Source organism: Rattus norvegicus, chromosome 9 (genome assembly GCF_036323735.1).
Source record: "Rattus norvegicus strain BN/NHsdMcwi chromosome 9, GRCr8, whole genome shotgun sequence".
Taxonomy (NCBI): domain Eukaryota; kingdom Metazoa; phylum Chordata; class Mammalia; order Rodentia; family Muridae; genus Rattus; species Rattus norvegicus.
This window is the reverse complement of record NC_086027.1, coordinates 25,637,994-25,655,862: the sequence shown is the minus strand read 5'-3', so window position 1 is coordinate 25,655,862 and position 17,869 is coordinate 25,637,994. Positions and strand designations below refer to the sequence as shown.

The window sequence follows — 17,869 nt, the reverse complement described above, 5'->3', positions numbered from 1 at the left end:
ACAATCCTTTGCCCTGTCTTAATAAACTGTCCTATTCTATTTCTAATCACGTGTTCCTGATAATCCTTTGCCCTGGGACACAGAAGCCTGGAACTGTATGTTTCCCTGATACTCTGGGCCTTCTCACTGTTCCTCTGACCTCCACAGTAACGTAAATGGCAGCGCTTACTCTCCACCTCCCTGTTCCTGGCAGCTGCTGAGGTTTCCAGCATTCAGAAGGCCTCACAGTAATCCCGAAGCAAACTCCCAAGTGCCCTTAAAGGTGTGCGGAACCCTCTGCACAACTGGGAACCCTACATGCCTGTGTCTGCCTTCACCTCTGCATCAGGCCAACTGACTTCCTTCTGCTGCCTGTAAAGTGTCTCTGGAATAGGCTGAGAAGGTAAACAAAACTCTAACAAATCAGAGTTTTAAATATAATGACAAAAACATACAATCAGACAATAGAAAATCCCTACAATATAAAACAGGAAAGACAGAAACTCAAACGGCCTTGAGTGTGATGGTAACTTGCACCCAGTGAGAAAGAGAGACTCAATTTCCACAACTGTCCTCCACTCACACACACCTTCGAATTGACACACAGATCATATATACACATAATAATCCATTTTTTTAAAAAAATCTAAACTTAAAAAAAAAGGAAATAAATAAAATTCTGTTCTACAAGAAAAATAAGCACCCACACAATGGAAAAAGGTGTTTGTAAAAAAAAAAAAAAAGAGAGAGAGAGAGAGAGAGAGAGAGAGAAACACGTGTGATAAAGGGCAGCTACTCAAAATAAACAAAGAACTCTTAAACTGAGTTAAAAAAACTGATTTAAAAAAACAAAGATTTAACATACAATTCACCAAAGATATAAGTTGACAAGCACATGAAAAGACGTTCAATATCAGAAATCATCATTAGGAAAGTGAAAACATGACACCATCACACAGTTATGAGAATACAAATCCAAAACAAAGAAAGCATTACATAGTGCCAAGGACACAAAACAATCTTCCACTACTAACTGAAATAAAAATACAACACGGTACAGCTACTATGGGACTAGTTTGGCAGTTGCTTACAAGAAGAAGCACACTCTTACCAAATGATCCCGTTATCACTGGCATTTATTTCATCCTCAGTATTTAGCTTGGTACTTAAGTAAATGAACTAAAATGTACACTGGCACAAAAATCTGCACACATGTTAACAGCAGCTTTACTTACAACTGCAAAACCTAGAACCAACCAAAGAATTCCTTACTGAGTACGGCATGCACAGAAATCAAACAGTAGTGAAAGCTTTAATGAGGTGCCAAGTCATAAGAACACTGGTAGGTTTGCATACACATAATAAAGGAAAGAAGGCAATGAAAATGGCTACATACTATGGGAGATGTAAAAAGTATAGAACAGGTGAGGGAAGAGTGACTGCCAAAGGTTTGGAAGAGGGAAACAGAGAGAGAGCAGAGGACATCCAGGACAATCAAAGTGCTCTGATGGCACAAGGGTGTACACATGACACTAAGTATTTGCCCACCCAACTGAATGTACAACATGTAGCAAACTCAACAGTCTGAACTCTTGAAGATAACAGCATGTCGACTATAATTATAACCACCAGCCACTACCAATACACTACTCAGATGCAGGTGTTTACAGTAAGGAGACTGTGCCTATAAGGGAAGAAGGCATATAGGAGAACTTATACTACGTGAGTACAGGATGGGGCGGTCACACATGCCACAAGACATGGGTAGAGGTCATAGGACAACCTTGATGTAGCTGCAGGAACCAAACTGTGACCATAAGGCTTGTGCAGCAATGTACTATTACCTGTGAGTCAATCTTGCTAGCCCCAGGTTCAATTTTCTGTGACTCAAAAATTAAATACAAGAAAGAAAGAAGGGGGTGAGGGAGAGAGGGAAAATCAGTTAAGAAGTCACAATAATTTAGGCAAGAGACAACAGGCTAAACTGTTAACATGGACATAGAAATAAAAGCATCCTGAAGAAAAATTCATGGCTCCGCCCAATTGAGAGACAGAGAGAGAGAGAGAGAGAGAGTGTATGTGTGTGTATATATGTGTGTGTGTGTGTGTGTGTGTGTGTGTGTGTGTGTGTGTGTGTGTGTGTGTGTGTGTGTGTACAGTCTTACTTTCCTAAACTTAATATAAAACATTGACAAAATGCATGGTGTCTTACAAAAACATTCCAAGTTCATGCTCAATGGATTAAAGAATACCTAGTAATCTCCACTGTTAAATTCTAAAGTATTTTTTTTAAATTTATTTTCTCCAAATCATTATAAAAATAACAGGTCAATTATCTAGTACCTAGTTTCTTAAATACCTAGTTTCTTAATACAAAACAATAAATACTTCATCTTACTGAAGGATTCATTTAACCCTAACCTATTCAGTAAGATCAAAGATTTAACTTCCTATCAGTTTGACACAACCCTCATTATTGGAAAACTCTGATGGTGAAAAGTAAAGATCAAGCAGTACATGAACAAATGATCATGATCTGTACATGATCTACTGTGGTGGTCACGTCTCTCTAAGAGGGATCAAGGGGGGGGGGGGGGGGCAGCCTTACCTCTGTCTTCCGCCTTCAGAGGAAAGGTCTTCTTCTCTCCAGCTAACGGGTCAGGTTTTGGAGCTGGGAGTGGGGAGGACAGTGAGTACTAACTTTTAAAATATACAGAGTAAGAACAAAACGATGGTCATTTCTGGCACTCAATCAAACACTAGAATTCAAAATAATTTATCGTGTATATTTGGATTAACACCACTAATGTTCCCTGACTTAGCACATTTGTCTTCTGAATGCATCTACACATATAAGACTACACTTTCTTTCAGTGGCAAAGCCGTATAACGGGGATGCCGTAATTGTAACACACCTGAAATTCTGGCACTCAGGAGGCACAGGCAGAAGTCTGAGGCTAATGTGAACTATCTAGTTAGCTCAAGGTTCACTGTCAGCTACATAGTGAAACCCTGTCTCAAAAACCAAAAGAAAACAAAAACCGGAAACAAAAAGAACACACACACAAAGCCTCCGAACTGTAATTAGGTATCTAGGAATACTTGCGTAAAGAAGCATTTGTTCAAAATAAATACAGGAATAAAAAAGTACATTATGGGGCCAGATACTGTGGGACACACCTCTAAACCCAGCACTGCAGAGTCGGAAGCAGGCAGATCTCTCTGAGATAGGTCAACCTGGTCTACATAAGTTCAAGACTAACCAGATCTACATGGTGCACAGTCGGACGGACAGACAGATGGATGGACAGACACACAAAACAACCATACACATAAAATAATGTTTTAAAATAAGTATTTCAGTCAAGTAATTCTAAAACAGGTTTAAACTTGATTAGCTTTATTAATTAATTCAATATTCCTGCTAGTGAAGTGCCCAAGTTACCTCTAAGATCGCCATTTTATTTTATTTTTAGAGACAGTCTAACTATATAGTCGAGACTGCCTTGAATTTACAATCCTAAAAGCACTGGGATTAAAAATATGCACCACCGGGGCTGGAGAGATGGCTCAGAGGTTAAGAGCACTGACTGCTCTTCTAGAGGTCCTGAGTTCAAATCCCAGCAACCACATGGTGGCTCACAACCATCTGTAATGAGATCTGATGCCCTCTTCTGCTGTGTCTGAAGACAGCTACAGTGTACTTATATACATAAAATAAATAAATCATTAAAAAAAAATATGCACCACCATCTCTAACTAAGATCCTTATTTTATATCATTTGTACTTTTAAAAAGATGAACATTTAATTCAAGTGAACATTTAATTCTGTATAGATTCAATTACCTTAATTATTCATTTTAACTGAATTTGCTTATAAAATTCAATGGCCTACCTTATTGATTTCTTAACTTCAGAATATTAAAAATAACAAACTAAACAACTGATGTGTTCACAAACCTGGACCTTTTGCAGGAGGAGGTGGTTTCTTTGGTTTCTGGAGAAAGGGAGAAAGATTAAAATTAATTAACTACTTAAAGTTAAGATAAATTAATTCTTGCCAAAATTAATAAAATATTAAAAACATAACAGGGCTGGAGAGATGGCTCAGCAGTTAAGGGCACTGGCTGCTCTTCCAGAGGTCCTGAGATCAATTCCCAGCAACCACATGGTGGCTCACAACCATGTGAGATCTGTAATGAGATCTGACGCCCTCTTCTGGTATTTCTGAAGACAGCTACAGTGTACTTACATATAATAAATAAATAAATCTTTAAAGAAAAGCATAACTCTAGAAAGGGTCACTGAAAAAATATTATTACATCCAAATAGATTCCTTGCTCAAAAGTTAGTCAAATACTTTTTTAAAAAATTTAATTAGGTAAGATCGAAAAGGTCTTGATGAGCAAAATGTTTTCATGCTCATTTAATTAGTTTTAGATTTCTAAATATCAATTTGCTTTTCTTCATAGCTCAGGGATACAAACTTTGTGAAAAACACATGGAGGGGTAAGTAATAGGCCCCAATGGAGAAACTACTATTGATGCTTTCTATATAGACACAATATAAAATTTATACTCATAGTGTTGCTCTCTGACTCAATCAGAGCGGTTTCTGTGTTTAGCAACCTGTATGTAATGCTGTCTCCTAACAAGCGAGTGCAGAGAGTAAACTCCCTCTCAGCACTCAGCACTCAGCTGCCCGTGTGTCTCATCCCCGCAAAGTGTGGGAACATCGTAGAATGTGAGACACACGGCATGGAAAGGGGTGCTGTGGAGAGCTGGTTTTGGATGTGATGTGCATCCATGAACTCAAAGCAGCAAGACTGAGGCAGCCCATCAGACTGGATCATGCACTGAGGAGGGCTCAGAGGGGTCCCTCCCCGTGAGAAGGTAGAGGCAGTGACTGGATCCCAGAAATGAGCTGTCATTTTTCTGTGCTGGAGCCACTGGTAATTTGCCCTGGCTCAAGGCTCGGGTGAATACAGCCCAGCCACAGCCAACTGTAATAAATACAGAAGAGTCCAAACAACAATGTAACCAGTAAGAACAGGAACCTGAAAGGGTCTGCTGGAAAGGAAGGCTGTAGTGAGAAGGGGTGTGACTATAATAACGAAGGGAGGGAATGTGATCCATGTATGAACTGTGAAAGGGAAGTTAAAAAACACAAAAAACCTTTGAAATACACAAGAGAAATTAAACAAAAAGAGTAACAAAGAGAGAGGCATAGCTTTCCTTCTTAAGTCTAAAGAATTCTCATAGTTACAGTTAAAGGCAAAGGTCTCCTTTCCCCTCAATTTCTAAGTATTAAATCACTTCATTTAAAGACTTCATTTAAAGTTTCTTTTATTTTTAAATATGTATTCACTTATTATATATAGCACACTGTGGTTGTCTTCAGACACACCAGAAGAGGGCATCAGATCCCATCACAGATGGCTGTGAGCCACCATGTGGTTGCTGAGATTTGAACTCAGGACCTCTGGAAGAGCAGTCAGTTCTCTTAACCACTGAGTCATCTCTCCCGCCCTCAATTAAAGTTTCTAACACTTTTAATTATGTTGCTCCAAGTTAAGAATAAGTAATAAGTAACAAAATAAAAGCAGAAAAACAGTGCTCATTAAGAAAAGATTAAAAGTAGACTGAATGTAATATAGCAAGGGACAGAACTCAGACAGCCTAAGCTCCTATAGAGTAATTGTCAGTGATGTACAAATTAAAGACTCCAAGGAGTAGCATGCCCCACAAGGCTTGAACTAAAGGTAGACAACCTATCTTGCTATGTACATCTAACTGCTCTGCCTTTTCATTTGTAAGCTCGGGGGCAGCCTTGTATGGGGAGAGAGTGTCAAAAGGCAGATGATCTAGTACAAATGAATGACTCAGTGTTTTGTTAATACAGAAATAATACATGGATAAGGAGGCAAATGCTCAGCTTCAAAATACCTTAAAATGAACTGACACTCTTCATTAACATTAAATACTCTCATTCAGAAAGTTAGGGATTTATTCAATTTATATAAAGCCAGCTTTTTGGTAAGTAAGGAAAATAAACAAGTCAAAGCTGCTTTTCAGTACATATAGTCAACGTCAAGAATAAAATACAGGACTAAAACATAATACTGTTTCATGGCAAATCAATTTTTTACTTAAATGTACAATCTTATGAAACTATGAAATGTATCTAATAGCAATACAAAAACATTATTTTTGAAAAAAATATTGGTAAGCAATGTATTATCATCATTAAAATACAAACAGAATCTTACTGGAAAGTCTTTATCTAGTTCACTTATCTGAACAGCAAAGTTATCTGGAAACACTCCTTCTTTACCATTCAGTTCACCTTTCCACCAGCCTGCTTCTCCAGTCTCCTAAAATGCAAATCACACAGTTACACAATGGAAGCTATGTATATATACGTGTGTGTGTGTGTGTGTGTGTGTGTGTGTTTGTGTGTTTGTGTGTGTGAATCGAAGGGGTCCTTACCAGGTAGCCCAGGCTAGCTCAAATTTACCATCTTCCTATTCCTACCTCTGCAGGCACGAGCTAGTAGTTAAATGAGGGAAAGTTCACAAAGAGCTAGGAAAGTGATGAATTCCATTAGCTTTAAAGGGCAAGGGCTGGGGTGGGTAACCTGAACACTAGTATAAAGTTTTCCTAGAAAAAAAAACATTCCCGCATATTACTTTTAGCAGGAGATACATTGAATTTAATATAGGTGTGGTGGTGCATGCCTTAAATCCCAGAACTCAGGAGGCTGACACTCACAGATATTGGAGTTTGAGGCCAGCTTAGAGAGGTCCATGCTAGCCAGAGCAAGACCCCCCCATTATCTACAACAACAACAACAAAAACAAACAAACATCTGGTTTAATGTCTTAAGCTATCCTAACATTTTATATGTATATACTGAAAATTACTTATCTAGTAGCTTTAGAAATTAGCATTCTGCATAAAATATTAAGTTCTATCAGTCTAACTATGAATATTAAAATTATAAGGGGTGGTATCAAATGAGTAGACTACATCATCTACCATGTGGGATGCTATATGAAACACAGGATATATTTGTTTCATTAAAGTAACCTTTTTGCTATCTTTCTTGAATTCATAATGTGTATACTTTAAAAGTACACAATAAAATATATTTCCAAAACATCACATACACTAAGCCAAATGTTAACAGTTTAAACAGTAAGATGAACTTCAAAACAAAAGACATCACAGAATTATAGCAAAAGTATTATTCTCTCATAAGTAATTATTATTATAACATTGTACCCAGATCTAAATACAGGAGCATTTTTGTCCCATTATATGGCCTCAGAATTTATCCTTAGAATGACCTAAACAATCATTTATTTCTTTAAAATAGGTGTACCAAGAATGGGGAGATGGCTCAGCAGATAGAGGGCCTTGACATCAAGCCTGATAACCTGAGTTCAAATCTGGTGGTGCAGTGTGGAATCTGGAGAGAGCCAATTCCCATAGGTTGTCCTTGGAATTCCACATGCATGGCATGAGATACGCCCCCCATCATGGGTTCACCATCTCACTTGGGAGGATGAGTCCCATTGACCTGTTACTAATAAACATTTAGGTTATACAGTTCTTGGAGTTAATAAAGGAGTAAGTAATGTGAATAATGGCCATTTCTTTTTCAGATTTCTTATTTTAAATATTTGGTTATTCTGTCTGCATGTGTGAATATGCATCATGCACATGCCTGGTGCCTGCAGAAGTGAAAAGAGGGTGTCTAGTCCCCTGGAACTAGAGTTAGAATGGCTCTGAACAACATGTAAGTGCTGGAACTGTACCCTGGTCCTCTGTAAGACCAGCAAGTGTTCTTAACTGCTCAATCATCTCTCCAGCCCCCCATCACTCTTCTTTAAGATTTATTTTTACTTATGAGTCCACTGTAGCTGTCTTCAGACACACCAGAGGAGGGCATCAGATCCCATTACAGATGGCTGTGAGCCACCATGTGGTTGCTGGGAATTGAACTCAGGACCTCTGGAAGAGCAGTCAGTGCTCTTAACCCCTGAGCCATCTCTCCAGCCCAATCACTGGTTTTTAATATATCAATTTTAAGTAATACACACAATAAAACCTTTTGAAAAGATTTCCCAGAACCCCAAAATAAAATGTCCAAATAAAGTTAATACTCTAGAGGCAACACAAGAAGGTACTTCTGTGAATGATGGATCACTAAGACTACCTTACCTTACTTATCAAATGGATTATCTCCCCTTCTCTAAACGTAAGTTCATCTTCATTGGTTCCTGTATAGGGAAATACTGTTTTGCAATATTCCTTAGCTGAAACAAAGAATATAAATACTGTGACTTACAGATTGATTGATGCAGCAGATACTTATTAAGCCTCTGTGCAAAGTAATATACTCAACTAAGAATTAAAGGTTAAATAACTTTAAAATGTAAACTCGATGTTAAAAAAGACTTCACTATCACTCAGATATTACTCAGTGTCTGATATGTATCAGGAATGGTTAAAACTAAGATTCTAAAGTGAACATAACACATCAGAATTCTAAGCCTCGTGCACTTTTCTCCAGTAGGATTTACTATTCTGGGAATTGGTACACTATAACAAGTTCCTCTAGTGGGTTAGTAATATAAAGCGTATTTATACTATAGGAGTTTATTTTAGAACTCACCTTTAATCTTGCCATCTATGTCTGGTTTTGTTACCTCCACATTCTGGGTTCTAGAGCCCAGTGACTGTAGAATTAAAGGCTACAAGAGACAAAAGACAACATTAACTAGCTTAAGTTAAAATAAAAATAATACGCTCTTTAAAGATTGTACTTTTCAGGCTGGGGAGATGGCTCAGTGGTTAAGACTACTTGTTGCTCCTCCAGAAGCCCCAGGTTTAATTCCCAGAACCCACATAGTGGTTCACAACCATCTGTAACTCTAGTTTCAGAAGATCCAACCCCCTTTCTGGCCTCCAATGGTACCAGGCACACATGTAGTACAGAGATATACATGTAGGCAAAACATCCACACATATAAAACAAAAATAAATGAATAAAGAATGGTTTTAAGATTTTACTTTAATTTTAAATGTCTGTATATATGCCTGTGTGCGGAAACATGCACATGGATTCAGATGCCATAAAGGCCAAAGGATGGTATTGGTGAGGCCTGGAGATCAAAGTACAGGTGGCTCTGAGTCCCCAGACATGGATATTAGGAACTGCACTCTGGTCTTCCACAAGAACAATATGAATTCCTAACTGCTGAGCTGTGTCTCCAGCCCAGGAAATGACTGTTAAACCATTTTCTTTTACATTTGTCCATCCCTCCCTAATGATCCTAAAACTAAACAATAAAAAATTAGCAATCTCAAAAATTCCTCAAAGAATAGCTAGTATTATTACATGTATAAGTGTTTTGCCTTCATATATGTATACCGTGCACCACGTGTGTACAGTGCCCATGGAGGCCAACGAAGACAGTGGATCCTGGGAGTGGAGACACAGATGGCTGTAGTTGCTAAGAATGTAACCTAGTTCCTCTGGGAAAGTAGCCAGTGCTCCTAACCACTCAGCTCTCTTTCCAGGACCAAAAGTCGCTAACTTTTTAAACAATCTAAAAATGATAACTATACTCTAGTGTTCACATTATGATTTAATAATTTCTAAAATAGATGCATATTAAAACTTAATCCTTACAATTTTCTGCATCAAGTGGGGATTACCAATCCTCCTTTTTACATTAGGAAGCAGCTAACCCATCAGACAGTCATTTTAGTCCTAAAGCCCAGCTCTCAACCTACAAAAGTGGATGGACTCTTAGCAACATTAGACCTTAAAACAGAGGGGACTTTTGAAATGTACTTTACTTATCTATATTTAAGCATTTCTTACAGGTATACAATATATTTTTTGAGCGCTTCATACATGAAAATGGAATCTACATCACTCCCCCACCCCGTCCCGGAAATAGAGGGCATATTTAGCCCGCTCTGAATGAAAACATTTAGGTGCTCTAACGAAGTACACTTACATAGTCTTCTCAGACATTTCTCCATACAGTACGGAAGGGTCTGCACCGCCTTCAACAACTGTTTCCTTGAGTATTCTACTCCCTCAGTCAGTATATATGACATTAGTCCTCAATGGTTAAAAATGTTAATACACCAATAATTAATCTATCATTATTTTTGTGTCTTCCAAAATACCCACTTTAATTTCTCCCAAGTGTAACTGGATCTCTTAAAATGGTATCATTCTACTTTATTAAATAAGGTAACTCTGAGATTACTCTCACTAATAGCTGAGTAGTAGACATCATTAATTATGACTGGCAGGATACTAATATAACATCACTAATCAAAGTTATTTAATACAATTATACACTTTTAGAGCTCAAAGTAACCCACTGTCCCTCACAGAGCGAGAAACTATAGAACACAATTGTCACAGTCGACTGGAGCCCATAATTATTTTCTGTCTTTCCTTTCCTTTACCATTTTTTTTTTTAAAGAAAGCATTTTACTATGTAGCCCGAACTGGCCTGGAAATTGCAATGTAGACCAGAGAAGCCTCGAACTCCTGGAGATTTGCCTAACTCTGCATCCTGAGTGCTGGGATTTAAACAGGGACATCATCACACTGGACTAGGCCCTAAAATCTTAAAGCCACTGAATCTCAAAGATGGGAAGGGGGGGGGGGGAGGGCAAGTCTGGGCAGGAAGCAGAAGAGCTCTTTCCTGAATCCAACTCACAATTAGAAAACTATGTAGCAAGCTGGTAGAGAAGACTTTTGAAAACCACTCTTATGCTTAGCTGAGCAAGCTAGGAAACAGCTTTTCTCCGTGGTTCCTCGCTCCATTCCCATGAGTCCTACTTTGACTTCCCTCAATAACAGACTGAGCCGAATAGACACTCTCCTCCCCCAGGTTACTTCTGGTCTGTGTATACTACAGTAAGAGAACCAAACCAGTACACTACCTTTTCTGATTTCTTCTCCTCTGTTTCACTACTGGAAGTTCTTGTCCTAAGTTTCACAGAGCCTTCTTTAAAAATGTCTCCAAATCCAACTCCTCGGATCTTCTTTGGCTGTGTAACTGATCCAGGAGCTGGTTCACTCCCATTCCCCGGAGATGGCATAGGTGAGGTAGGGCCAGTCAAAGAAACTTCTAAAAGAATAATTTCTTTTTGAAGAATGATACCCAGAATTATAAAAATCTTTACATCACTTTCTACAATAGCTATGCCTTATACTTTGTAATTTAAAAAGAATGACGTCAATAAGATAAATAACATGGTATTCAAACATCCTAGAGCAGGAAGGATACTACATTGATTGTTGTTGATAAGTTGATATAAAACAGTAAGTATTCTAAGTATAAGTATCTGTATGACTAAGAAATTCAGGAAACTAATGCAAAAGATTCTCAGCAAGATGCTACAGCTTAGATATGGTTTGTCTCCTAAAGGTTCATGTGGTTGAAGTCTGGTCCCAATACAAATGGTATAGGCAGGTGATGGGACATTTAGGAAGTGGCACCCAGCAGGAGATGACTGACTGATGTGGAATGATTAACACTGATGTTAGGATCTGCAGGTAGAGATTCCTCAAAGAGTATTGGACTATAAAAGAAGCTTCATAGTAGTAGTTCTTTCGTATAAGACTCTTTGATATTAATAGAACCATCCTAGATTTAGTAAGTCTTATAGAGAATATCCAGTTCTATCTCTCTTGTAACCTGTTTTAAGGCTCTGACAGTATATTTACCAGTTTGGCAATCTTGGCCTGTCAATTTTCAGACCATTTATATTTAATAATTACCAATGTTTAAATCTACTAAATTTCTACTTGTATTATTTACTTATTCATGTTTATTCCTTTGCTCTCTTCGTCTCACCTTGGTTTATCCCAGTATTTATTAGCATTCTGTTCACAGCTTATTAAATCCACCTCTACAATAGCTCAAATGTACACTAACAGTCATTGAACAAATATCTCACTATTCACCCTGAAATCTGTCCCTTTAGTTCTTTAGTTAAATTGGTACAGCATCGCTACTTCACACGTTGTACCCTCATGTGGTGACATAAAATATTTTTTTTTAAAAATCCCAAATGCAATCCTTTGTTGAAACATTAACAAGGAAATCGTGAATTATACTGGGTGTTAAGGAAGAGTAATACAACACAGACACCTGATGAAAACATAACAATTAGAAACAATCCAGCTTATCATTAATTTTACGACAGTCTAGATGCTTTAAAGATGGCCCCATGGGGGTTGAGGATTTAGCTCAGTGGTAGAGTGCTTGCCTAGCAAGCACAAGGCCCTGGGTTCGGTCCCCAGCTCTTCTTGTGTTTGTGTATAAGCATGGGAAGAGAGGGAGGAAGGAGGAAGAGAGGGAGAAAGGGAGGGAGGGGAATGGGATAAAGAGAGGTTATCCTGATTATCTTTATTTGGATATTTTCATATTCCCTAGCAGGTCTCTACCTCAAGATCTCCAAAGTAAATTCACCATCTCTCCCTTAAACCGGTCTTCAGCAACAGCATCTGCATCAACCAAGGACTACCTGGTAACCTCCGGGCCTCTTCTCCAGTCTCTCGCCATAGCCCACCACTACATCCTATGTAATACAGCGTCTACTGCATAGCTCTCCCATTCTACCCATCACCACAGCATTTTTCTAGTTTACACAAATATTCTTTCTACACATCACCAAAACTCTCTCAACTGGTCCGCTACCCAACTCTTCTTCACTTGTACTCTCCACACTACAGCCAAAACAATCCAGCTGGTAAAAATAGTTGATCATTTTATACTCCCGGGCAAGCCTTCTCTGTGACTGAGTGTTTTAATGCCTTAACCTGAGTTTCTCCATCCCTAACATTTACCACATTCTCCTATTAATCACCTAATAGTCACTCTGATCTGAATGTCTTTCAGGATCTTGAAAAACCTATGCTTTTTTCCTTCACTCTTCTTCAAGTATGCTGAGGCACTGCCTATTGACTGAGGTCTCACTATATGAATGATTTCTTCAAAACGCTCCTTCTCGACCTCCACATCAAAGCAGACACACTCAAACTAATAGAAGAAAAACTAGGGAAGCATCTGGAACACATGGGCACTGGAAAAAATTTCCTGAACAAAACACCAATGGCTTACGCTCTGAGATCAAGAATCGACAAATGGGATCTCATAAAACTGCAAAGCTTCTGTAAGGCAAAGGACACTGTGGTTAGGACAAAACGGCAACCAACAGATTGGGAAAAGATCTTTACCAATCCTACAACAGATAGAGGCCTTATATCCAAAATATACAAAGAACTCAAGAAGTTAGACCGCAGGGAAACAAATAACCCTATTAAAAAATGGGGCTCAGAGCTAAACAAAGAATTCACAGCTGAGGAATGCCGAATGGCTGAGAAACACCTAAAGAAATGTTCAACATCTTTAGTCATAAGGGAAATGCAAATCAAAACAACCCTGAGATTTCACCTCACACCAGTGAGAATGGCTAAAATCAAAAACTCAGGGGACAACAGATGCTGGCGAGGATGTGGAGAAAGAGGAACACTCCTCCATTGTTGGTGGGATTGCAAACTGGTACAACCATTCTGGAAATCAGTCTGGAGGATCCTCAGAAAATTGGACATTGAACTGCCTGAGGATCCAGCTATACCTCTCTTGGGCATATACCCAAAAGATGCCCCAACATATAAAAAAGACACGTGCTCCACTATGTTCATTGCAGCCTTATTTATAATAGCCAGAAGCTGGAAAGAACCCAGATGCCCTTCAACAGAGGAATGGATACAGAAAATGTGGTACATCTACACAATGGAATATTACTCAGCTATCAAAAACACACAATGGAATATTACTCAGCTATCAAAAACAACGACTTTATGAAATTCGTAGGCAAATGGTTGGAACTGGAAAATATCATCCTGAGTGAGGTAACCCAAACACAGAAAGACATACATGGTATGCACTCACTGATAAGTGGCTATTAGCCCAAATGCTTGAATTACCCTAGATGCCTAGAACAAATGAAACTCAAGACAGATGATCAAAATGTGAATGCTTCACTCCTTCTTTAAAAGGGGAACAAGAATACCCTTGGCAGGGAATAGAGAGGCAAAGATTAAAACAGACACAGAAGGAACACCATTCAGAGCCTGCCCCACAATTGGCCCATACATATACAGCCATCCAATTAGACAAGATGAATGCAGCAAAGAAGTGCAGGCCGACAGGAGCCGGATGTATATCGCTCTTGAGAGACACAGCCAGAATACAGCAAATACAGGGGCGAATGCCAGCAGCAAACCACTGAACTGAGAACGGGACCCCTGTTGAAGGAATCAGAGAAAGAACTCGAAGAGCTTGAAGGAGCTTGATACCCCTTATGAACAACAATGCCAATCAACCAGAGCTTCCAGGGACTAAGCCACTACCTAAAGACTATACATGGACTGACCCTGGACTCTGACCTCATAGGTAGCAATGAATATTCTAGTAAGATCACCAGTGGAAGGGGAAGCCCTTGGTCCTGCTAAGACTGAACCCCCAGTGAACGTGATTGTTGGGGGGAGGGCAGTAATGGGGGGAGGGTGGGGAGGGGAACACCCATAAAGAAGGGGAGGGGGAGGGATTAGGGGGATGTTTGCCTGGAAACCGGGAAAGGTAATAACACTCGAAATGTAAATAAGAAACACTCAAGTTAATAAAAAAAAAATAAAATAAAAAAATAAAAAAAATAAAAATAAATAAAAATAAAAATAAAAATAAAAAACGCTCCTTCTCACACAAATCTGTAGTGCTCTGCTGTTTCTTTTCACAAATATTTTTTGGGTCAAACTGCATTAACTTTGACATATTTTATAAATAACCTTTTATTCTGAATGAAACAAAAGCTTCAAAGTTGGAGGGGGAGCGGCTTTCTTATTAATTGCTGAATCCCCAGTCTGGCACAGTATGTTGTACAAGCACTCGATACTAAAAAGAAACAAACTGTGTGTGTTAAATGAACAGCAGTATTAACATGCAGCATCCTTTCAGTCTTTCACTGTTAGATCTCATGTTTAATGTGCCTCTACTGACATTAAATGGACTCTCAGACCTTTGCTCCGATATCTCAACCATGGTTGAGGGAAATTAGAATCCACAGGGAAATGACAGGGCAACCAAACTAAAAAATGTCTATTACCTTATATCTTGTCCATGCCCTCCATACACTTATCAGCATAAAAGAAAGGACCAGAAGCCCAGCTGTAATTTATTACAAAGTGGATAATCAGAAGTTCCAATTTCATCGCCATTAAAGAGTAATACCAATACCCTCAAAACATCAACATGTCACACTATTCCACAAAATAGGTATTTAGCAATTAACAAAACTTTATATATTCTAGTAAGTAGTTTGCGCGCTCTCCTCTCTCTCTCTCTCTCTCTCTCTCTCTCTCTCTCTCTCTCTCTCTCTCTCTCTCTGTCATGTTAATAAGGAAGAGTAAAGTCTGCTTCAAAAAGAAATCAAAGAAAACAAGTGAAGTTAAAGAGTTGGAAGCTATGGTTTTTTATACAGAGCAGTCAGGAAAGGCATCAATCCTGAAGTGATTAATAAAAGAATCCTAAATCAGACAAGAAGCCATCAGAATATTTCAAAGAGCCTTTCAAGCAAAGCCCCAGTGTGGTCACTACCCAAGTAGAAATATGATTAGGTATATGATGGTTGCTTCTTTACTCACTTTTCCTGTTTTCACTTAGAAAGACAGACAAGTATTTCCATTGTTTTGGGTACTATAGTGGTTTGAAAAGGATGGTACCCATAACATAGGGTGGGGCACTATTAGGAGAGGTGCCTTATTAGAGTAGGTGTGGCTTTGTTGGAGGAGGTGAGATACTAGGGTGTAGGTCTGAAGTCTCAGGAGTCCAAGCCATACCCAGGGCTGCAGATCCAGATGTAGAACTCTCAGCTCCTTTCCAGCTCCCTGTCTGCCTGCATGCTGCCATGCTTCCTACTAAGACAATAAGGGACTAAACCTGTCAACTGCAAGCCAGCCCCAATTAAATGTTTGCCTTTCTAAAAGTTGCTGTGTTCATGGTGTCTCTTCAATGCAATAGAAACCTTAAGGCAGGTATTTTAAATAAGACTGGAACTTACGTGCTACAGAATTCATTCTATGAAGCCACAATTACTCTTATACCTAAAACACACAAAGACCCAACAAAGAAAGAGAACTTCAGACCAATTTCCCTTATGAATATCGACGCAAAAATACTCAATAAAATTCTTGCAAACAGAATCCAAGAACACATCAAAACAATCAACCATGATGATCAAGTAGGCTTCATTCCAGGTATGCAGGGATGGTTTAATATACAGAAAACCATCAACATAATCCACTAGATAAACAAACTGAAAGATAAAATCCACATGATCATGTCAGTAGATGCTGAGAAAGCATTTGACAAAATTCAACATCCCTTCATGATAAAAGTCCTGGAAGGAACAGGAATTCAAGACTCATACCTAAACATAGTAAAAGCCATATACAGCAAACCAGTAACTGACATTAAACTAAATGGAGAGAAACTTGAAGCAATCTCATTAAAATCAGGGACTAGACAAGGCTGCCCACTCTCTCCCTACTTACTCAATATTGTTCTCGAACTCCTAGCCAGAGCAATCAGACAACAAAAGGAGATCAAAAGGATACAGATTGGAAAGGAAGAAGTCAAAATATCACTATTTACAGATGATATGATAGTATATTTAAGTGATCCCAAAAATTCCACCAGAGAACTACTAAAGCTGATAAACACCTTCAGCAAAGTGGCTGAGTATAAAACTAACTCAAATAAATCAGTAGCCTTTTTCTACACAAAAGAAAAACAAGCTGAGAATGAAATTAGGGCAACAACACCCTTCATAGTAGTCCCAAATGATATAAAATACCTCAGTGTGACATTAACCAAGCAAATAAAAGATCTGTATGATAAGAACTTCAAGCCTCTGAAGAAAGAAACTGAAGGAGATCTCAGGATCTCCCATGCCCATGGATTGGCAGGATTAATATACTAAAAATGGCCACTTTACCAAAAGCAATCTACAGATTCAATGCAATCCCCATCAAAATTCCAACCCAATTCTTCATAGAGTTAGACAGAACAATTTGCAAATTCATCTGGAATAAAGAAAAACCCAGGATAGCTAAAACTACCCTCAACAATAAAAGGACTTCAGGGGGAATCACTATCCCTGAACTCAAGCAGTATTACAGAGCAATAAATAGTGATTAAAAACTGCATGGTATTGGTACAGAGACAGGCAGACAGACCAGTGGAATAAAACTGAAGACCCAGAAATGAACCCACACACCTATGGTCACTTGATTTTTGACAAAGGAGCCAAAACTGTCCAATGGAAAAAAGATAGCATTTTCAGCAAATGGTGCTGGTTCAACTGGAGGTCAGCATGTAGAAGAATGCAGATCGATCCATTCTTATCACCCTGTACAAAGCTTAAGTCCAAGTGGATCAAGGACCTCCACATCAAACCAGATACACTCAAACTAATAGAAGAAAAAGTGGGGAAGAATCTCGAACACATGGGCACTGGAGAAAATTTCCTGAACAAAACACCAATGGCTTATGCTTGAAGATCAAGAATCAACAAATGGATCTCGTAAAACTACAAAGCTTCTGTAAGGCAAAGGACACTGTTGTTAGGACAAAACAGCAACCAACAGATTGGGAAAAGATCTTTACCAATCCTACAACTGATAGAGGGCTTATATCCAAAATATACAAAGAACTCACGATCTTAGACTGCAGGGAGACAAATCACCCTATTAAAAAATGGGGTTCAGAGGTTGGGGATTTA

General features: G+C 38.7%; 1 protein-coding gene across 6 annotated transcripts in view; it reads right to left on the bottom strand.

The window, feature by feature from the left end:
* Window positions 1-17,869, bottom strand: part of Cd2ap (CD2-associated protein) — a 99,898-nt gene that overhangs the window by 24,106 nt on the left and 57,923 nt on the right. For 4 of the 6 annotated variants that reach the window (XR_005488895.2, NM_181475.3, XM_039083539.2 and 1 more), the window contains exons 6-11: window positions 10,961-11,148; window positions 8,661-8,739; window positions 8,207-8,301; window positions 6,250-6,354; window positions 3,941-3,977; window positions 2,588-2,650 (exon numbers count right to left, since the gene is read on the bottom strand). Coding sequence is in view for 5 of the 6 variants with exons in the window: in NM_181475.3 (NP_852140.2) it covers window positions 2,588-2,650; window positions 3,941-3,977; window positions 6,250-6,354; window positions 8,207-8,301; window positions 8,661-8,739; window positions 10,961-11,148 (567 nt within the window). In the remaining variant the exon portion in view is untranslated. Of the gene's footprint in view, window positions 1-2,587; window positions 2,680-3,940; window positions 3,978-6,249; window positions 6,355-8,206; window positions 8,302-8,660; window positions 8,740-10,960; window positions 11,149-17,869 lie in introns of all 6 variants that reach the window. The other 2 variants (XM_039083541.2, XM_039083538.2) reach the window with 2 other exon arrangements.